Below are 22,903 nucleotides of genomic sequence, written 5' to 3'. Positions count from 1 at the left end.
GGCCCATAATTTTTCCCTACCCTGTAACACTGCTGAGGCTCAAGGCGCATGCGCTGTCTGCCGTTGTCCTGCTGAGAAGTACGGCGCAAGCGCATTGCTTCTGAACAACTCTTCTATGAAATGTCCCTACCCCTTCGTTCCGCACCTGCGCGGCACGTGCAGCTGAGAACATCATGTCCGGTGCGGCCGGAAGTGACGAGTGGAGGGAAATTTTATAGAACACCGTCTGTTATCGCGGTATAGTCTAAAGCTCACGCATGCGCGCTGATGACCTCCGGCTGGATGAAGGGCCGCTCAGTTACGAGCATGCGTGGTTCTCTCTGCAGTCCGGTTCCGTCGTCGCCATTTTTCTCGGAAGTGGTCGGTAATGGCAGAGCGGGGGCCGGACGTCTGCGGTACCGGACCGGTAAGAACTGCGTACTTATTAGTGACAGCGCGGGCTCTGCCGTAGGTCTCCTATGTGTGACTGAGGAGGTCGCACTGTGTGGAGACAGTCAGCAGGTTGGGGGCACTTACCGTCAGCGCTGCGGCTGGTGTCTGGGGATCGGTCACACTGTCGTGTCTGTGTCTTCCAGAAGCCGCATGTGCGGTATAGAGTTTGTGTAGTGTGTGTGTGTATATGTGTGTATAGTGTGTGTGTGTGTATATGTGTGTATAGTGTGTGTGTGTGTATATGTGTATAGTGTGTATATATGTGTATAGTGTGTGTGTGTGTGTATATGTGTATAGTGTGTGTGTGTATATATGTGTATAGTGTGTGTGTATATATGTGTATAGTGTGTGTGTGTGTATATGTGTATAGTGTGTGTGTGTGTATATGTGTATAGTGTGTGTGTGTGTATATGTGTATAGTGTGTGTGTGTGTATATGTGTATAGTGTGTGTGTGTGTATATGTGTATAGTGTGTGTGTGTGTATATGTGTATAGTGTGTGTGTGTGTATATGTGTATAGTGTGTGTGTGTGTATATGTGTATAGTGTGTGTGTGTGTATATGTGTATAGTGTGTGTGTGTGTATATGTGTATAGTGTGTGTGTATATATATATGTATAGTGTGTGTGTGTGTATATATATATATGTGTATAGTGTGTGTGTGTGTATATATATGTGTATATAGTGTGTGTATATGTGTATAGTGTGTGTGTGTGTATATATATATATGTGTATAGTGTGTGTGTGTGTATATATATGTGTATATAGTGTGTGTATATGTGTATAGTGTGTGTGTGTGTATATGTGTATAGTGTGTGTGTATATATATGTATAGTGTGTGTGTGTGTGTATATATATATATGTGTATATAGTGTGTGTGTGTATATGTGTATAGTGTGTGTGTGTGTATATGTGTATAGTGTGTGTGTGTGTATATGTGTATAGTGTGTGTGTGTGTGTATATATATATGTGTATAGTGTGTGTGTGTGTGTATATATATATGTGTATAGTGTGTGTGTATATATATGTGTATAGTGTGTGTGTATATATATGTGTATAGTGTGTGTATATATATATATGTGTATAGTGTGTGTGTATATATATGTGTATAGTGTGTGTGTATATATATGTGTATAGTGTGTGTGTGTGTATATATATGTGTATAGTGTGTGTGTGTGTGTGTATATATATGTGTATAGTGTGTGTATATATATGTGTATAGTGTGTGTATATATATGTGTATAGTGTGTGTATATATATGTGTATAGTGTGTGTGTGTGTATATAAATATGTGTATAGTGTGTGTGTGTATATAAATATGTGTATAGTGTGTGTATATATATGTGTATAGTGTGTGTATATATATATGTGTATAGTGTGTGTATATATATGTGTATAGTGTGTATATATATATGTGTATAGTGTGTGTGTGTATATATGTGTATAGTGTGTGTGTGTGTATATGTGTATAGTGTGTGTATATATATGTGTATAGTGTGTATATATATATATGTGTATATATATGTGTATAGTGTGTGTGTGTGTATATGTGTATAGTGTGTGTATATATATGTGTATAGTGTGTATATATATATGTGTATAGTGTGTATATATATATGTGTATAGTGTGTGTGTGTGTGTATATATATGTGTATAGTGTGTGTGTATATGTGTGTATAGTGTGTGTGTGTATATGTGTATAGTGTGTGTGTATATGTGTGTATAGTGTGTGTGTATATGTGTATAGTGTGTGTATATGTGTGTATAGTGTGTGTGTGTATATGTGTATAGTGTGTGTGTGTGTGTGTATATATATGTGTATAGTGTGTGTATATATATATATATGTGTATATGTGTGTATAGTGTGTGTGTGTATATGTGTATAGTGTGTGTGTGTGTGTATATATATTACACAAACAGTGCTCCAGACTAAAGAATACATAGTAGCCATTGGCTCCTGAACTGAAATTTGTAGTCGCCAAATTGAAACTGAATCTTAATGTTGGTATTGTGACAACGCTGCGCCCATCAGATCGCTGTAGGGTTGTTTTGATACCAAAATTTTGATTCGGTTTCAACACCATAAAAGATTATTGCGATACTCAATACCGCGCAGAAACAAAGAAAAAACCTGCGTGCATTCCGCATTTTATGAAACGTCCGCCCCATAATAGAACAGTCCTATCCTATTTTTGGGGTGACAAGGTGACTAAAACATGGCGAATCGCATGGATTTTATTTATTTCTGTTACGGCGCTCACCGCATAGGAGATATTTTTTAAATAATTTAATAGTTTGGACTTTTCGGACGCAGCGCTATGTAATATGTTTATTTATTGTTTATATATTTTATATGTAAAATTGGAAAAGGGATTTAAACGTAATATTTTAGTGTTTGTTGCCACAGCCCCTCCTCCTCCTCCTCCTCCCGTCTCTTCTTATTGGCGGCAGCGGCACAAGAGGGAGAGACCCCTTCTCCACTGCACTGCTGGGAAGAACATTCACTGTGTGCAGCATCTCCTCAGTGTTTGTCATCATTATACTGTGACGTCACTGTGTGCAGCATCTCCTCAGTGTTTGTCAGCAGTGGGCTGTGACGTCACTGTGTGCAGCATCTCCTCAGTGTTTGTCATCATTGTACTGTGACGTCACTGTGTGCAGCATCTCCTCAGTGTTTGTCATCATTGTACTGTGACGTCACTGTGTGCAGCATCTCCTCAGTGTTTGTCACTGTGTGCAGCATCTCCTCAGTGTTTATCATCATTGTGCTGTGACGTCACTGTGTGCAGCATCTCCTCAGTGTTTATCATCATTGTGCTGTGACGTCACTGTGTGCAGCATCTCCTCAGTGTTTGTCAGCAGTGGGCTGTGATGTCACTGTGTGCAGCATCTCCTCAGTGTTTGTCACTGTGTGCAGCATCTCCTCAGTGTTTATCATCATTGTACTGTGACGTCACTGTGTGCAGCATCTCCTCAGTGTTTGTCATCATTGTACTGTGACGTCACTGTGTGCAGCATCTCCTCAGTGTTTGTCAGCATTATACTGTGACGTCACTGTGTGCAGCATCTCCTCAGTGTTTATCATCATTGTACTGTGACGTCACTGTGTGCAGCATCTCCTCAGTGTTTGTCATCAGTGTGCTGTGACGTCACTGTGTGCAGCATCTCCTCAGTGTTTATCATCAGTGTGCTGTGACGTCACTGTGTGCAGCATCTCCTCAGTGTTTGTCAGCATTATACTGTGACGTCACTGTGTGCAGCATCTCCTCAGTGTTTATCATCATTGTACTGTGACGTCACTGTGTGTGCAGCATCTCCTCAGTGTTTATCATCAGTGTGCTGTGACGTCACTGTGTGCAGCATCTCCTCAGTGTTTGTCATCATTGTACTGTGACGTCACTGTGTGCAGCATCTCCTCAGTGTTTGTCAGCAGTGATGGCCAGTTCGCAGTGTTCGCCCACGAACACATGCGGGCTGCCATCTTAACTGACAAGTCCGGCGAGGCACAGGTAAGCCCTTACCTGTGCCTGTGCGCAAGCCGGTCTGAAAACAAATGCGGTCAGCGGGAGCAGGCAGTTCCGAGAACAGCCCGATAAAGGCCCCCGGAGACCGCATTTCATTTCAGACCGGCTCGCGCACAGGTAAGGGTTACCTGTGCCTCCCCGGACTTGTCAGTTAAGATGGCAGATTGCATGTGTTCGCGGGCGAACACTGCGAACTGGCCATCTCTATTTATCATTGTACTGCGACGTCGCTGTGTGTCTAATGCCTGCGCTGCGACGTCGCTGTGTGTCTAATGCCTGCGCTGCGACGTCGCTGTGTGTCTAATGCCTGCGCTGCGACGTCGCTGTGTGTCTAATGCCTGCGCTGCGACGTCGCTGTGTGTCTAATGCCTGCGCTGCGTCGTCGCTGTGTGTCTAATGCCTGCGCTGCGACGTCGCTGTGTGTCTAATGCCTGCGCTGCGACGTCGCTGTGTGTCTAATGCCTGCGCTGCGACGTCGCTGTGTGTCTAATGCCTGCGCTGCGACGTCGCTGTGTGTCTAATGCCTGCGCTGCGACGTCGCTGTGTGTCTAATGCCTGCGCTGCGACGTCGCTGTGTGTCTAATGCCTGCGCTGCGACGTCGCTGTGTGTCTAATGCCTGCGCTGCGACGTCGCTGTGTGTCTAATGCCTGCGCTGCGACGTCGCTGTGTGTCTAATGCCTGCGCTGCGACGTCGCTGTGTGTCTAATGCCTGCGCTGCGACGTCGCTGTGTGTCTAATGCCTGCGCTGCGTCGTCGCTGTGTGTCTAATGCCTGCGCTGCGTCGTCGCTGTGTGTCTAATGCCTGCGCTGCGACGTCGCTGTGTGTCTAATGCCTGCGCTGCGACGTCGCTGTGTGTCTAATGCCTGCGCTGCGACGTCGCTGTGTGTCTAATGCCTGCGCTGCGACGTCGCTGTGTGTCTAATGCCTGCGCTGCGACGTCGCTGTGTGTCTAATGCCTGCGCTGCGACGTCGCTGTGTGTCTAATGCCTGCGCTGCGACGTCGCTGTGTGTCTAATGCCTGCGGATAATGGAGTCGCTGTTGACGGCGTCTCCGGGGCCGTCCTTGTGCTCCCTCCGCTGTTGACGCGACTCCAGGCCGGGATTTGGTTCCAGCTCTTGCCGGATCTACATCCCGTGCTGTGATGGGGAGGGGGTGGCGCTGCGGTCCTGTTTGTCGGAGGGATCTCGGAGTCCTGTGAGTGCGGCAGCAGGAAGCACACTGCGTCATAGCAACCAATGAGGCCGTGCGCTCCTGCACTCAGAAGAAATCCAGGCCGGTATCACACGGTCCGTGTTCTACGGACTTGTGCATGAGGCTTTACGGTGATGAGACGGCTCCTCTCTGGGAAACTCTGGAATCGTCTTCGTACAGGAAAACGGAAACCCCTCCGTAGTTACCTGCGCCGCTCCTGGGACATGAGGCGTGCGGTGGAGAGCGCTTAGCGGGCAGGTGAGCGCTGCCACGTACATGTCGTGTGTCACTCTGTGGCCAGCTGACACTGACAGCCAGCGGTAAGAGGGAGTGATGTCACTTGGCTTAACCCGTCATGTGCACCGCCTGTCATATTGTTAGCCTCGCGGTGAGGACCTTTCATCTGGCAAAAAATAGTGAACTAAGTATCATGTTCTGTAGAGCGGCGCCCGGGGATCTCCCTGCACCTATTATCATCCCCGGGCGCCGCTCCGTTCTCCTGCTATGTCCTCCGGTGTGTGTACAGGGGTGTGGAAATGTAAAAATAAAAAAAACTTGTCGAAGGACTAAAGCGGGGGCTCGACCTACTTGTCCCTCATGACCATCTACTTGTCCTGATACAAAAAACAATTTTAAACCAAAACAATATTTCCACGCAGCGCCACGCTTCCTTGTGCAGGGATGTGGCTGGCTTGCACAGTGCGCCCCTCCAATATAATAAACATTGGTGGCGCAGTGCGCCCCCCCAAGGATAATAAACATTGGTGGCGCAGTGGGCAGTGCCAATGAGGGTTAAAAAATAAAAAAAATATTTATCTCACCTCCTACAATTGATCGCGTAGCTGCCGGTCTCCTGTTTTTAATTCAGGACCTGTGGTGACGTCACTGAGCTCATCACATGGTCCATTACCATGGTGATGTATCATGTGATGTATCATGTGATGTATCCACAGGTCCTTTGACAGGTCCTGAAGAAGGAACAAGAGATCGGCTGCTACGCGATCAATTGGAGGAGGTGAGTTAATTTTATTTTATTTTTTAACCCTCATTGGCACTGCGCCACCAATGTTTATTATACTGGGGGGGGGGGGGGCGCACTGCGCCACCAATGTTTATTATACTGGGGTGTATATAATGTTTATTTTATTGACCTTCTACTAAGCAGTCTGTATTCAGAATGCTATTATTTTCCCTTATAACCATGTTATAAGAGACAATAACACAGTGAATAGACTTTCATCCTAGCAACCATGCGTAAAAATCGCACCGCATCCGCACTTGCTTGCGGATGCTTGCGATTTTCATGCAGCCCCATTCACTTCTATGGGGCCTTCGTTGCATGAAAATGCACAACATAGAGCATGCTGCGATTTTCACGCAACGCACAAGTGATGCGTGAAAATCACCGCTCATGTGCACAGCCCCATAGAAGTGAATGGGTGAACGCATTGCACCCGCGCAGAAATCTCACCCATGTGAAAGGGGCCTATGGGTGAATAGGACAAGGGTTCCCGCCTCTAAGGGTGCTAATAGTAAGTAAAAAATAAATTAAAAAAACACACACTAAGGCCTCATGCACACGACCGTTGTGTGCATCCGCGGCCGTTATTCCGTTTTCCGTTTTTTTCGAGGACCCATTGACTTTCAATGGGTCCGTGGAAAAATCGGAAAATGCACTGTTTTGCAGCCGCATCCGTGATCCGTGTTTCCTGTCCGTCCAAAAAATAGGACCTGTCCTATTTTTTGGACGGACAACGGTTCACGGACCCATTCAAGTCAATGGGTCCGTGAAAGAACACGGATGCACACAAGATTGGCATCCGCGTCCGTGGCCGTAGGCTACTTTCACACAGACGGATCCGCAGATCCGTCTGCATAAAAGCTTTTTCAGAGCTGAGTTTTCACTTTGTGAAAACTCAGATCTGACAGTATATTCTAACACAGATGCGTTCCCATGGTGATGGGGACGCTTCTAGTTAGAATATACTTTGAACTGTGTACATGACTGCCCCCTGCTGCCTGGCAGCACCCGATCTCTTACAGGGGGCTGTGATCCGCACAATTAACCCCTCAGGTGCTGCACCTGAGGGGTTAATTGTGCGTATTATAGCCCCCTGTAAGAGATCATGTGCTGCCAGGCAGGACGGGGCACACCCCCCTCCCTCCCCAGTTTTAAATTAATTGGTGGCCAGTGGACCCCCCCCTGCCTCCCTTGTATTTAACACATTGGTGGCCAGTGCGGCCGGCCCCCCCTTCCTCCCCTGTAGTACTGTAGATTCATTGGTGGCCAGTGGGCCCCCCCTCCCCCTCCTAATTAAAATCTCCACCCCCTATCATTGGTGGCAGCGGAGAGTATCGATCGGAGTCCCAGTTTAATCGCTGGGGCTCCGATCTGTAACCATGGCAACCAGGACGCTACTGCAGTCCTGGTTGCCATGGTTACTTAGAAGCATTATACTTACCAGCGAGCTGCGGTGTCTGTGACCGGCCGGGCGCTCCTCCTACTGGTAAGTGACAGGTTAGTGCTATAAGCAATGCGCCGCACAGACCTTTCACTTACCAGTAGGAGAAGCGCCCGGCCGGTCACAGACATCGCAGCTCGCAGGTAAGTATAATGCTTCTAAAAATTGCTAAGTAACCATGGCAACCAGGACTGCAGTAGCGTCCTGGTTGCCATGGTTACCGATCGGAGCCCCAGCGATTAAACTGGGACTCCGATCGGTACTCTCCGCTGCCACCAATGATAGGGGGGAGATTTTAATTAGGGGGGGCCCACTGGCCACCAATGAATCTACAGTACTACAGAGGAGGGGGGGGGGCCGGCCGCACTGGCCACCGATGTGTTAACTACAGGGGAGGGAGGGGGGGCTGGCCGCACTGGCCATCAATGAGTTAAATACAGAAGGGGGGAGGGGGGGTCTGCCCCCTGCTGCCAGGCAGCAGGGGGGCAGTCACAGTTCTTTTAGTATATTCTAACCTGAAGCGTCCCCATCACCATGGGAACGCCTCTGTGTTAGAATATACTGTCGGATCTGAGTTTCACGATTTAACTCAAATCCCATGGTATATTCTAACATAGAGGCGTTCCCATGGTGATAAGGACGCTTCAAGTTAAAATATACCATCGGATTGGAGAAAACTCAGATCCGATGGTATAATAGGGACTCCTGACTTTACATTGAAAGTCAATGGGGGACGGATCAGTTTGCAATTGCACCAATATTGTGTCAACGTCAAACGGATCCGTCCCCATTGACTTGCATTGTGATTCAGGACGGATCCGTTTGGTTCCGCACGACCAGGCGGACACAAAAACAACTTTTTTTTCATGTCCGTGGATCCTCCAAAAATCAAGGAAGACCCACGGACGAAAAAACGGTCATGGACCTACGGACCCCGTTTTTGCGGATCTTAAAAAAAAAAAAAACGGTCGTGTGCATGAGGCCTAAGGCTACTTTCACACTTGCGGCAGTGTGATCCGGCGGGCAGTTCCGTCGTCGGAACTGCCTGCCGGATCCGCCGATCTGGATGTGACTGAAAGCATTTGTGAGACGCATCCGGATGCGGATCCATCTCACAAATGCATTGCAAGGACGGATCCGTCTTGTATCTTTTTACACATTTTTACCAGTATTTTGAATGCCGGATCCGGCACTAATACATTTCTATGGGGAAAAATGCTGAATCCGGCATTCAGGCAAGTCTTCAGTTTTTTTCGCCGGAGATAAAACCGTAGCATGCTGCGGTTTTATCTTTTGCCTGATCAGTCCAAACGACTGGACTGAAGACATCCTGAACGGATTACTCTCCATTCAGAATGCATGGGGATATGCCTGATCAGTTTTTTTCTGGTATAGAGCGCTTAGGACGGAACTCTATGCCAAAAAAGAAAAACGCTAGAGTGGAAGTACCCTAAAATATTAAGTTTAAATCCCCCCTTTCCCAATTTTACATATAAAATATATAAACAATAAATAAATAAACATATTACATAGCGCTGCATCCGAAAAGCCCAAACTATTAAATTATTAAAAAATATCTCCTATGCGGTGAGCATTCGCCATTTTTTTGTTACCTTGTCACCCCAAAAAATAGGATAGGTCTGTCCTATTATGGGCCGAACGTTTCATAAAATGCACGCAGCTTTTTTTTTTGCGCGGTATTGAGTTTCGCAATACTTTTTTATCTGATCTGCATAGCGTTGTCACGATACCAAAATTTTGATTCGGTTTCGATTTAGCAACTAAAAATTTTATTTGGCTCCTAAATTTTTCAGTTCAGGAGCCAATGGCTACTAGGTATTTTTTGTTTGTTTGTCTGGAGCACTGTGTGTATATGTGTGTGTGTATATACGTGTGTGTGTGCGTGTGTATATACGTGTTTGCGTGTGTATATACGTGTGTGTGCGTGTGTATATACGTGTGTGTGTGTGTGCGTGTGTATATACGTGTGTGTGTGCGTGTGTATATACGTGTGCGTGTGTATATACGTGTGTGTGTGCGTGTGTATATACGTGTGTGTGTATATACGTGTGTGCGTGTGTATATACGTGTGTGTGTGTGTGTGTATATACACGTGTGTGTGTGTGCGTGTGTATATACGTGTGTGCGTGTGTGCGTGTGTATATACGTGTGTGCGTGTATATACGTGTGTGTGTGCGTGTGTATATACGTGTGTGTGTGCGTGTGTATATACGTGTGTGTGTGCGTGTGTATATACGTGTGTGTGTGCGTGTGTATATACGTGTGTGTGTGCGTGTGTATATACGTGTGTGTGTGCGTGTGTATATACGTGTGTGTGTGTGCGTGTGTATATACGTGTGTGTGTGTGCGTGTGTATATACGTGTGCGTGTGTATATACGTGTGTGTGTGCGTGTGTATATACGTGTGTGTGTGCGTGTGTATATACGTGTGTGTGTGCGTGTGTATATACGTGTGTGTGTGCGTGTGTGCGTGTGTATATACGTGTGCGTGTGTATATACGTGTGTGTGTGCGTGTGTATATACGTGTGTGTGTGCGTGTGTATATACGTGTGTGTGTGCGTGTGTATATACGTGTGTGTGTGCGTGTGTATATACGTGTGTGTGTGCGTGTGTATATACGTGTGTGTGTGCGTGTGTATATACGTGTGTGTGTGCGTGTGTATATACGTGTGTGTATATACGTGTGTGCGTGTGTATATACGTGTGTGTGTGCGTGTGTATATACGTGTGTGTGTGCGTGTGTGTGTGCGTGTGTATATACGTGTGCGTGTGTGTATACGTGTGTGTGTGTATACGTGTGTGTGTGTATACGTGTGTGTGTGTATACGTGTGTGTGTATACGTGTGTGTGTATACGTGTGTGTGTATACGTGTGTGTGTATACGTGTGTGTGTATACGTGTGTGTGTATACGTGTGTGTGTATACGTGTGTGTGTATACGTGTGTGTGTATACGTGTGTGTGTGTGTATATACGTGTGTGTGTGTGTGTATATACGTGTGTGTGTGTGTGTATATACGTGTGTGTGTGTATATACGTGTGTGTGTGTATATACGTGTGTGTGTGTATATACGTGTGTGTGTGTATATACGTGTGTGTGTGTATATACGTGTGTGTGTGTGTATTCACAAACGGGGATTCGGTATATGATGTCATTGTAGGCGAAACCTTGGGATCTAGTGATCACCAGTCAGTGTGGTTTAATATAAGAACTGTGAAAGAGTCCCACCACACAAAAACAAAAGTTTTAGATTTTAGAAAAACAGACTTTTCAAAAATGAAATTAGTCATAAATGAGTCCTTATCAGACTGGAACGGATTACATGGAGTCCAGGAGAAATGGGACTACTTAAAAGGTGCATTATTGAAGGCAACAGAAAATTGCATTAGACTTGTCAGTAAAAGCAAAAAAAGGAGGAGACCAATGTGGTACTCAGCAGAAGTGGCCCAAATCATTAAAAATAAAAAGCTAGCATTTTGTAATTATAAAAAAAACCAGAGCAACGAAGATAAGGAAATCTACAAGATTAGGCAGAGAGAGGCCAAGCAAGTTATAAGAACTTCTAAAGCGCAGGCAGAAGAAAAACGAGCTCAGTCTATGAAAAAAGGGGATAAGACATTCTTCAGATATATAAATGAAAAAAGGAAATTAAAACAAGGAATAACTAAATTAAAAACAAAGGACGGAAGGTATGTAGAAGAGAATAAAGGGCTAGCCGACTGCCTTAATGAATACTTCTGTTCAGTTTTTACAAAAGAAAAAGGAGAAGGACCTCCACTAGAAAGGATGACTAATAAATCGTTTGATGCATGTATCTTTACAGAGGAAGATGTTCTAAGTTTGCTGTCTAAGGTGAAGACAGATAAGTCACAGGGGCCTGATGAGATACACCCAAAATTATTAAAAGAGCTTAGTGGTGAGCTGGCAAAACCGTTAACAGATTTATTTAACCAATCATTAGTAACAGGAGTCGTCCCGGAAGATTGGATATTGGCAAATGTCGTGCCCATTCACAAGAAAGGTAGTAGGGAGGAATCGAGCAACTATAGACCAGTGAGTCTGACATCAATAGTAGGCAAATTAATGGAAACCCTATTAAAGGATAGGATTGTGGAACATCTAAAATCCCATGGATTGCAAGATGAAAAACAACATGGGTTTACTTCAGGGAGATCATGTCAAACAAATCTTATAGATTTTTTTGACTGGGTGAATAAAATAATAGACGGTGGAGGTGCAGTAGACATCGCATATCTAGATTTTAGTAAGGCTTTTGACACTGTCCCACATAGAAGACTTCTCAATAAACTGCAGTCATTGAGCATGGACTCCCATATTGTTGAGTGGATTAGGCAGTGGCTGAGTGACAGACAACAGAGGGTTGTAGTCAATGGAGTATATTCAGACCAAGGTCATGTTACCAGTGGGGTTCCACAGGGATCTGTACTGGGACCGATTTTGTTTAATATCTTCATAAGTGATATTGCAAAAGGCCTCGATGGTAAGGTTTGTCTTTTTGCTGATGACACAAAGATATGTAACAGGGTTGATGTTCCTGGAGGGAAACGCCAAATGGAAAAGGATTTAGGAAAACTAGAAGAATGGTCAGAACTCTGGAAACTGAAATTTAATGTGGATAAGTGCAAGATAATGCACCTGGGGCGTAAAAACCCAAGAGCAGAATATAGAATATTTGACACAGTCCTGACCTCAGTATCTGAGGAAAGGGATTTAGGAGTAATTATTTCAGAAGACTTAAAGGTGGGAAGACAATGTAATAGAGCAGCACGAAATGCCAGCAGAATGCTTGGATGTATAGGGAGAGGTATAAGCAGTAGAAAGAGTGAAGTGCTTATGCCGCTGTACAGAACACTGGTGAGACCTCACTTGGAGTATTGTGCGCAGTACTGGAGGCCATATCTCCAGAAGGATATAGATACTCTAGAGAGAGTTCAGAGAAGAGCTACTAAACTAGTACATGGATTGCAGGATAAAACTTACCAGGACAGGTTAAAGGACCTTAACATGTATAGCTTGGAAGAAAGAAGAGACAGAGGGGAGATGAGAGAAACTGCTAAATACATAAAGGGAATCAACTCGGTAAAGGAAGAGAGAAGATTTAAAAGAAGAAAAACTACCACAAGAGGACACAGTTTTAAATTAGAGGGGCAAAGGTTTAAAAGTAATATCAGGAAGTATTACTTTACTGAGAGAGTAGTGGATGCATGGAATAGCCTTCCTGCAGAAGTGGTAGCTGCAAATACAGTGAAGGGGTTTAAGCATGCATGGGATAGGCATAAGGCCATCCTTCATATAAGATAGGGCCAGGGGCTATCCATAGTATTCAGTATATTGGGCAGACTAGATGGGCCAAATGGTTCTTATCTGCCGACACATTCTATGTGTGTGTGTATATACGTACGTACGCGTGTGTGTGTGTGTGTGTATATACGTACGTGTGTGTGTGTGTGTATATACGTACGTGTGTGTGTGTGTATATACAGGGAGTGCAGAATTATTAGGCAAGTTGTATTTTTGAGGATTAATTTTATTATTGAACAACAACCATGTTCTCAATGAACCCAAAAAACTCATTAATATCAAAGCTGAATATTTTAGGAAGTAGTTTTTAGTTTGTTTTTAGTTTTAGCTATTTTAGGGGGATATCTGTGTGTGCAGGTGACTATTACTGTGCATAATTATTAGGCAACTTAACAAAAAACAAATATATACCCATTTCAATTATTTATTTTTACCAGTGAAACCAATATAACATCTCAACATTCACAAATATACATTTCTGACATTCAAAAACAAAACAAAAACAAATCAGTGACCAATATAGGCATCTTTCTTTGCAAGGACACTCAAAAGCCTGCCATCCATGGATTCTGTCAGTGTTTTGATCTGTTCACCATCAACATTGCTTGCAGCAGCAACCACAACCTCCCAGACACTGTTCAGAGAGGTGTACTGTTTTCCCTCCTTGTAAATCTCACATTTGATGATGGACCACAGGTTCTCAATGGGGTTCCGATCAGGTGAACAAGGAGGCCATGTCATTAGATTTTCTTCTTTTATACCCTTTCTTGCCAGCCACGCTGTGGAGTACTTGGACGCGTGTGAAGGAGCATTGTCCTGCATGAAAATCATGTTTTTCTTGAAGGATGCAGACTTCTTCCTGTACCACTGCTTGAAGAAGGTGTCTTCCAGAAACTGGCAGTAGGACTGGGAGTTGAGCTTGACTCCATCCTCAACCCGAAAAGGCCCCACAAGCTCATCTTTGATGATACCAGTCCAAACCAGTACTCCACCTCCACCTTGCTGGCGTCTGAGTCGGACTGGAGCTCTCTGCCCTTTACCAATCCAGCCACGGGCCCATCCATCTGGCCCATCAAGACTCACTCTCATTTCATCAGTCCATAAAAACTTAGAAAAATCAGTCTTGAGATATGTCTTGGCCCAGTCTTGACGTTTCAGCTTGTGTGTCTTGTTCAGTGGTGGTCGTCTTTCAGCCTTTCTTACCTTGGCCATGTCTCTGAGTATTGCACACCTTGTGCTTTTGGGCACTCCAGTGATGTTGCAGCTCTGAAATATGGCCAAACTGGTGGCAAGTGGCATCTTGGCAGCTGCACGCTTGACTTTTCTCAGTTCATGGGCAGTTATTTTGCGCCTTGGTTTTTCCACACGCTTCTTGCGACCCTGTTGACTATTTTGAATGAAACGCTTGATTGTTCGATGATCACGCTTCAGAAGCTTTGCAATTTTAAGAGTGCTGCATCCCTCTGCAAGATATCTCACTATTTTTGACTTTTCTGACCCTGTCAAGTCCTTCTTTTGACCCATTTTGCCAAAGGAAAGGAAGTTGCCTAATAATTATGCACACCTAATATAGGGTGTTGATGTCATTAGACCACACCCCTTCTCATTACAGAGATGCACATCACCTAATATGCTTAATTGGTAGTAGGCTTTCGAGCCTATACAGCTTGGAGTAAGACAACATGCATAAAGAGGATGATGTGGTCAAAATACTCATTTGCCTAATAATTCTGCACGCAGTGTACGTACGCGTGTGTGTGTATATACGTACGCGTGTGTGTGTATATACGTACGCGTGTGTGTGTATATACGTACGCGTGTGTGTGTATATACGTACGCGTGTGTGTGTATATACGTACGCGTGTGTGTGTATATACGTACGCGTGTGTGTGTATATACGTACGCGTGTGTGTGTATATACGTACGCGTGTGTGTGTATATACGTACGCGTGTGTGTATATACGTACGCGTGTGTGTGTGTGTGTGTGTGTGTATATACGTACGTGTGTGTGTATATACGTACGTGTGTGTGTATATACGTACGTACGTACGTGTGTATATACGTACGTGTGTGTATATACGTACGTACGCGTGTGTGTGTGTATATACGTACGTGTGTGTATATACGTACGTGTGTGTATATACGTACGTGTGTGTATATACGTACGTACGTACGTGTGTGTATATACGTACGTGTGTGTATATACGTACGTACGTACGTGTGTGTATATACGTACGTACGTGTACGTACGTACGTACGTACGTGTACGTACGTACGTACGTGTGTGTACGTACGTACGTGTGTGTACGTACGTACGTACGTGTGTGTATGTACGTACGTGTGTGTATATACGTACGTACGTGTGTGTATATACGTACGTACGTGTGTGTATATACGTACGTGTGTGTGTGTGTGTATACGTACGTGTGTGTGTGTGTGTGTATACGTACGTGTGTGTGTGTATACGTACGTGTGTGTGTGTGTATACGTACGTGTGTGTGTGTGTGTATATACGTACGTGTGTGTGTGTGTATACGTACGTGTGTGTGTGTGTGTATATACGTACGTGTGTGTGTGTATATACGTACGTGTGTGTGTGTATATACGTACGTGTGTGTGTGTGTGTGTGTGTGTACACGTACGTGTGTGTGTATATAGAGATAGATAGAGAGAGATATAGATATATATATATATATATATACATACATACACACCAAAAGTTTGGACACACCTTCTCATTCAAAGAGTTTTCTTTATTTTCATGACTATGAAGTCATCAAAACTATGAATTAACACATGTGGAATTATATACATAACAAACAAGTGTGAAACAACTGAAAATATGTCATATTCTAGGTTCTTCAAAGTAGCCACCTTTTGCTTTGATTACTGCTTTGCACACTCTTGGCATTCTCTTGATGAGCTTCAAGAGGTAGTCCCCTGAAATGGTCTTCCAACAGTCTTGAAGGAGTTCCCAGAGATGCTTAGCACTTGTTGGCCCTTTTGCCTTCACTCTGCGGTCCAGCTCACCCCAAACCATCTCGATTGGGTTCAGGTCCGGTGACTGTGGAGGCCAGGTCATCTGGCGCAGCACCCCATCACTCTCCTTCATGGTCAAATAGCCCTTACTTTCAAAGTTTTCCCAATTTTTCGGCTGACTGACTGACTGACATTCTTAAAGTAATGATGGCCACTCGTTTTTCTTTACTTAGCTGCTTTTTTCTTGCCATAATACAAATTCTAACAGTTTATTCAGTAGGACTATCAGCTGTGTATCCACCGGACTTCTCCTCAACGCCACTAATGGTCCCAACCCCATTTATAAGGCAAGAAATCCCACTTATTAAACCTGACAGGGCTCACCTGTGAAGTGAAGACCATTTCAGGGGAACTACCTCTTGAAGCTCATCAAGAGAATGCCAAGAGTGTGCAAAGCAGTAATCAAAGCAAAAGGTGGCTGCTTTGAAGAACCTAGAATATGACATATTTTCAGTTGTTTCACACTTGTTTGTTATGTATATAATTCCACATGTGTTAATTCATAGTTTTGATGCCTTCATAGTCATGAAAATAAAGAAAACTCTTTGAATGAGAAGGTGTGTCCAAACTTTTGGTCTGTACTGTGTGTGTATATGTATGTGTGTATAGATATAGATATAGATATATATATAGATAGATAGATAGATAAATAGATATAGACCATAAAAAGTCTACACACTCCTGTTAAAATGTCAGGTTTCTGTGATGCAAAAAAATGAGACAAAGATAAATCATTTCAGAACTTTTTCCACCGTTCATGTGACCTATAAACTGTACAACTCAATTGAAAAACAAACTGAAATCTTTTAGGTAGAGGGAAGAAAAAATATAAAAGTAAAATAATGTGGTTGCATAAGTGTTGCACACCCTTAAACTAATACTTTGTTGAAGCACCTTTTGGTTTTATTCCAGCACTCAGTCTTTTGGGTATGAGTCTATCAGCATGGCACATTTTTACTCTTTTTTGCAGAAACCCTCCAAATCTGTCAGATTGCGAGGGCATCTCCTGTGCACAGCCCTCTTCAGATCACCCCACAGATTGTCAATCGGATTCAGGTCTGGGCTCTGGCTGGGCCATTCCAAAACGTTAATCATCTTCTGGTGAAGCCATTCCTTGGCTGATTTGGATGTATGCTTTGGGTCGTTGTCCTGCTGAAAGATGAAGTTCCTCTTCATGTTCAGCTTTCTAGAAGAAGCCTGAAGGTTTTGTGCCAATATTGACTGGTATTTGGAACTGTTCAGAATTCCCTCTAGCTTAATTAAGGCCCCAGTTCCAGCTGAAGAAGAGCAGCCCCTTGGCAGCCCCTTGGCGTGATGTGCAGTTTTGTTTTTGCACCAAACATATCTTTTGGAATTATGGCCAAAAAGTTCAACCTTGGTTTCATCAGACCAGAACACCTTTTCCCACATGCTTTTGGGAGACTTCAGATGTGTTTTTGCAGAATGTTGCCTGGCTTGGTAAGAAGAGGCTCTCGTCTTGCCACTCTACCCCATAGCCCAGACATATGAAGAATACGGAGATTGTTGTCACATGGACCACACAGCCAGGACTTGCCAGATATTCCTGCAGCTCCTTTAATGTTGCTGTAGGCCTCTTGGTCGCCTCCCAGACCAGTTTTCTTTTAGTCTTTTCATCAATTATGGAGGGATGTCCAGTTCTTGGTGATGTCCCTGTTGTGCCATATTTTCTCCACTTGATGATGACGGTCTGCACTGTGCTCCATGGTAGATCTAATGCCTTGGAAATCCTTTTGTCCCTTTCTCCTGACTGATACCTTCTAACAATGAGATCCCTCTGATGCTTTGGAAGCTCTCTGTGGACCGTGGCTTCTGCTGTGGGATGTGACCAAGAAAATGTCAGGAAAGACCAACTAGAGCAGCTGCACTTTATTTGGGGTCAATCAGAGGCCCTTTACATGATGGCCGGTGTATGCTGACTCCTATGTAACAGGATTCTGAATGTGATTGCTTCATTCTGAACACAGCTACATCCCCAGTTATAGGAGGGTGTGCACACTTATGCAACCACATTAGTTTAGGTTTGTTTTTCTTTCCTCCACCTAAAAGATTTCAGTTTGTTTTTCAATTGAGTTGTACAGTTTATAGGTCACATTAAAGGTGGGAAAAGTTCTGAAATGATTTATCTTTGTCTCATCACAGAAACCTGACATTTTAACAGGGGTGTGTAGACTTTTTATATCCACTGTATATATAGCGGTCTTGATTAGTGTCAGCAGAGGTCACGTGGTACTGGACTGCGTTGTGACCCTGTCGTCTGCTCATAGCAGAGGACTTATTATATAAAGAAGGCCTTTCTGCTCCTTCTCGTGGATCAGGTGTGGTGTCTTCCGGTCCTGGAGGGATGCATGCTGTGTGACCATGTCCTGGTGCCTGTGCAGGGTGGTTTTCCATTACTGTGGTCCTCTTGGGGCGCACTGCCCGGTTGACATTGTCTTGGTGTTGTGGCCTGGTCAGGGCTGTGGAGTTGAGGAGTCGGAGGCAATTTTGGGTACATGGAGTTGGAGTCGGCAAAAATGCACCGACTCCGACTCCTACTAAATTTAAATTGGAATAAAAAAAAAAAAGCAAGTTTAAATGTCCCAATTCACAAAAAGTTATAATTAATGACTTCTCTACTGTAAGAATAAAGACCAATGCATGCAGTGCGTCACGTAACCGCAAAACGAACACGTTAAGTGACCGTGAAGAAGCTTTTCATGTGCTTCACTATATGGCACGCAACGCACAGTTAGGAGCTGCAATACTTATACTTTCCATAGTGTTGTGTTCCGCATCGCCCATGTGTAACCTCGCCTCTCACTGATAAGGGGTTAAATAGAGAGTGAGACACTTGTATCAGTGACGGGAATGGAGGGCCAATAGTTAAAGACTGAAGCTGTAAACCATTGGAAAAACTGCTGTCATTCAGCTAAGGCTATGAAAACTTGTAAACTCCGATTGTTAGCTTAAACTTTACACATGACTATGGGATTCTCCTAGGAAATCAGGTTTTAGAATAAATGCCCGGTCCTGGATCCCCCCACTGCCCGATCTTCAGCACACAAAGGAGAAGGCAGCAGCTTCTGCCCAGCGACCTCTCTCTGCTGGAGGAGCTTAGAAGAACTTGGTGGAACAGCCGTACGCTGCCTTTCTTTCCTTCAAGGAATGTATAAAATACATTTGCATATTAAATACAGGGGAGTCTGAGTCAGAAGTACATAAAACTGAGGCGTTGGAGCATTTATCTACCGACTCCACAGCCCTGGTGGGTACACGTGGTGAGAACCCTGATGTGCACCCCTATGTGAACTCTGCTCGACCCTTAGTTTCCACACTATGACGGACTCCATTAATGTCCCGTCCGTGGTGGCTGTGGTGTTATACCCGGGGGAGGGGGTGATGTTTTACGGGCCGTAACGCTTGGTGTTTCTTTTAAATGGAGCCTGTGAACCCCAGAATCGGTTCCAGCTTGTAGGGACTGTGCCCTGAAACATTGCCAGCGGTCTTCTCCTGTGGGCCAAGGTGGTGCACTATTGCTCCCAGCGCTTCTGGTTTGATGAACTGTCCCTGAGATGTCAGAGAGATGGTGCACCGAATAGACATGGAGACCACTTTTTTGTTAGAGGACCATGTTTTGGGCGGTGTGCTGGTTTTGGAGACGGCTGTTAAGATTTTGTATGTGCGAATCTATCCCGGCAGTGGTTCAGCCCCCGATGCTCGCTGGGGGCTCTGCACCTTCTGTCCAGGGGTCGCTCCATCTTCCACTACTTCACCCGCATCTCATTGTGGATATGACTCCACACATCATTGATGTGTCCTGTTGATGATTTAAAGGGGTTGTGGTGGTCCGTGCCATCTACCCACATGAGCGCTGCAGCAGTGGCATGCAACTACTGAGACTAGTGGTTGGCTGCAGCAGCCTTGTGGGTAGCCAGCATGTGATTGGCTGCAGGGAAGGAAGCGGACGCCATTTCTTTGGGGAGTGTCATTGTGGTGAAAGGTTTGCGATGCTGGCAGTGTGACGTAGCAGCGTAGGACTGTGTGCACGGCTCCTGATCCTATACTTAAACGTTTCTCCCTTTTCTGCAGGTGAGGATGTCGCTCGTCGTCCGGCTGCAGGGCCTTCCCGATGCCGCGGATTCCTTAGACATTCGGCGCTTCTTCTCTGGATTGAATATTCCCAGAAGAGGAGTATGTATCATGGGTGGAAAGTACGGTGAGGCATACATTATATTTGAAACGTATGAAGATGCCCAGTATGCTTTGAGCCTGTCAGGCCGTCCCCTGAAGGAGTCCCATGTCCATCTAAGATACAGCAATGAAGAGGAGATGAGACGTGCCCTGGAGATCTACCAGATGGGTCCACGTCTGTCAGCGGGCACATCGAATAGGTCCGAAAAAAGGAAACCCTCAGTGTTTTCATACCTGTACGTATGCGGGTTGTCAAGCGATGCCTCAAGACGGGATATCCAGGACTTCTTCAAGGGGTTCCTTGTGGAAGCCATCTTGTATATAGAGTGTAGAAATAACCCCAAACTTGGAAAGGCCATTGTTAAGTTTGGAAGGGTGAGCGATGCCAGTGAAGCGGCGAGACTGAACATGCAGCCGCTCTGTTACTGCCCGGTAATGCTGAAGGTTTCTAATGAGGAGGAATGGACCCTCCATGGTGGAGATAAGGTTGCAAGGAGGCTGCGTTCATCTAGCCTAACCAGATCACCACTACGCAGGAGAAGCAGTTCGGAGTCCTCGCCCTACATACGTGAATACTATGTGCATCTCATTAACCTGAGCTACAGGGCTGAGAAAAGCGACATCAGACATTTTTTTTATGGTTGTGACATGAAAGACTCGGACGTTACCTTCCTCGTTGACAAAGAAGGTAGCAGGACAAGAGAAGGCTTTGCTCATTTCACCACAGAAACAGATTATAGACGAGCAGTGTCCATGGACGGGGGGACTTTGAAGGGGCACTCCATCAGTATCATGCCCATCTCCAAGAAGGCCATGTCTGAGTTAATCAGTCGTATGAAAGTCCGCACCTGTAAGGATTGCTCCGAGAAGAGCGTGTCTCCTCACCGACCCTCCGAGGAGAGAAAGTGCCTGTATCTGCGCAATTTTCCTTCGGATGTCACTAAAGCTGACGTCCAAAAGTTCTTTACTGGGCAGCCTGTGAAGGAGGAGGACATTGTCCTGCTCCGTGACAGCAGAGGGATGGGCCTCGGAGAAGCCTTGGTGACATTCGCAGATGAAAGAGAGGCGTCTAAAGCTGAAAGGCAAAATGATCAGACCTATCTGGGGATAAAAATCGTGGTGAGCCGCATTACGGAGAAACAGCTGACGCCATTAAAGGAGGCCAACCAAGCCGACATTGCCATAGTGTCTGAAGCAGACGATGCACCTGATGGAATGGGCACAGACGGAGACTCCGCTGCGGCTCCCACTTCTAATGATTCCCCGGCGGTGCAGCGCGCAGTCACTGACTCAGCACTCCCATCAGGGTGGCATCTTGTACCGGTAACCCCACTGATTCAGAACAGTCCGCAGAGTGTGAACGGGTGTCATGAGGAACCAGCCTGCCAGGGTGACAAGACCGAGAATGGTGACGCAACAGTACTGATTCTTAGGAACCTGCCCGTGTCGGTCACTGCTGCTGAAATTCTAGACTTTTTCCACGACTACAAAGTGAGTTCTTTGAATCTCAGGAACATCGAACAAGGTGTTGCCACCGTGCGCATGCCAAACCAGGCGGAGGCGGAATCCGCCATAAAGGCCCTCAACAACCACGAACTGGGCCAGAAGCGGGTGTCCCTCACCTTAGCATGAGTCCTGGAGAGCGAGAAGTCCTGCTCCTGGCACTGTCCATGGCTGATGTCCACCGATTGTTTTCTAATATCAATAAATGGCCTCTTCAGGGCAAGATATCTGCCTCCTGTCATACATGAGCACCGCGAGGGCCCCCACACCAAGTCTGCAGGAGGAGCTGAGCAGATTATATATACACAGAACCTGTCACCATGTAATCTGCAGGCAGCGTGTTATAGAGCAGGAGGAGCTGAGCAGATTATATAGAGCAGGAGGAGCTGAGCAGATTATACATAAAGAGAACCTGTCACCATGTAATCTGCAGGCAGCGTGTTATAGAGCAGGAGGAGCTGAGCAGATTATATATATATATAGAGAACCTGTCACCATGTAATCTGCAGGCAGCGTGTTATAGAGCAGGAGGAGCTGAGCAGATTATATATAAAGAGAACCTGTCACCATGTAATCTGCAGGCAGCATGTTATAGAGGAGGAGGAGCTGAGCAGATTATACATACAGAACCTGTCACCATGTAATCTGCATACAGAATTTTATAGAGCAGGAGGAGCTGAGCAGATTATACATACAGAACCTGTCACCATGTAATCTGCAGGCAATTTATAATAGAGCAGGAGGAGCTGATCAGATTATATATAGAGAGAACCTGTCACCATGTAATCTGCAGGCAGCGTGTTATAGAGCAGGAGGAGCTGAGCAGATTATATATAAAGAGAACCTGTCACCATGTAATCTGCAGGCAGCGTGTTATAGAGCAGGAGGAGCTGAGCAGATTATATATAAAGAGAACCTGTCACCATGTAATCTGCAGGCAGCGTGTTATAGAGCAGGAGGAGCTGATCAGATTATATATAGAGAGAACCTGTCACCATGTAATCTGCAGGCAGCATGTTATAGAGGAGGAGGAGCTGAGCAGATTATATATAAAGATAACCTGTCACCGTGTAATCTGCTGGCAGCGTGTTATAGAGCAGGAGGAGCTGAGCAGATTATATATAAAGAGAACCTGTCACCATGTAATCTGCAGGCAGCATGTTATAGAGGAGGAGGAGCTGAGCCAATTATATATACACAGAACCTGTCACCAT

The 22,903-nt window shown here is 45.2% G+C and overlaps 1 protein-coding gene across 1 annotated transcript; it reads left to right on the top strand.

Annotated features, from left to right (window-relative positions):
* Positions 1-289: 289 nt before the first annotated feature.
* On the top strand, positions 290-21,914 carry LOC121003209 (RNA-binding protein 12B-like). The gene is made up of 2 exons (XM_040434865.1): positions 290-406; positions 20,085-21,914. Exons 1-2 carry the CDS (start codon positions 368-370, stop codon positions 21,816-21,818), a joined length of 1,773 nt encoding a protein of 590 aa, XP_040290799.1. The 5' UTR covers positions 290-367; the 3' UTR covers positions 21,819-21,914.
* The last annotated feature ends 989 nt before the right edge of the window (positions 21,915-22,903 follow it).

Source organism: Bufo bufo, chromosome 6 (assembly GCF_905171765.1).
Source record: "Bufo bufo chromosome 6, aBufBuf1.1, whole genome shotgun sequence".
Taxonomy (NCBI): domain Eukaryota; kingdom Metazoa; phylum Chordata; class Amphibia; order Anura; family Bufonidae; genus Bufo; species Bufo bufo.
The sequence above is the reverse complement of the archived record's forward strand: the minus strand, read 5'-3'. Positions and strand labels throughout refer to the sequence as shown.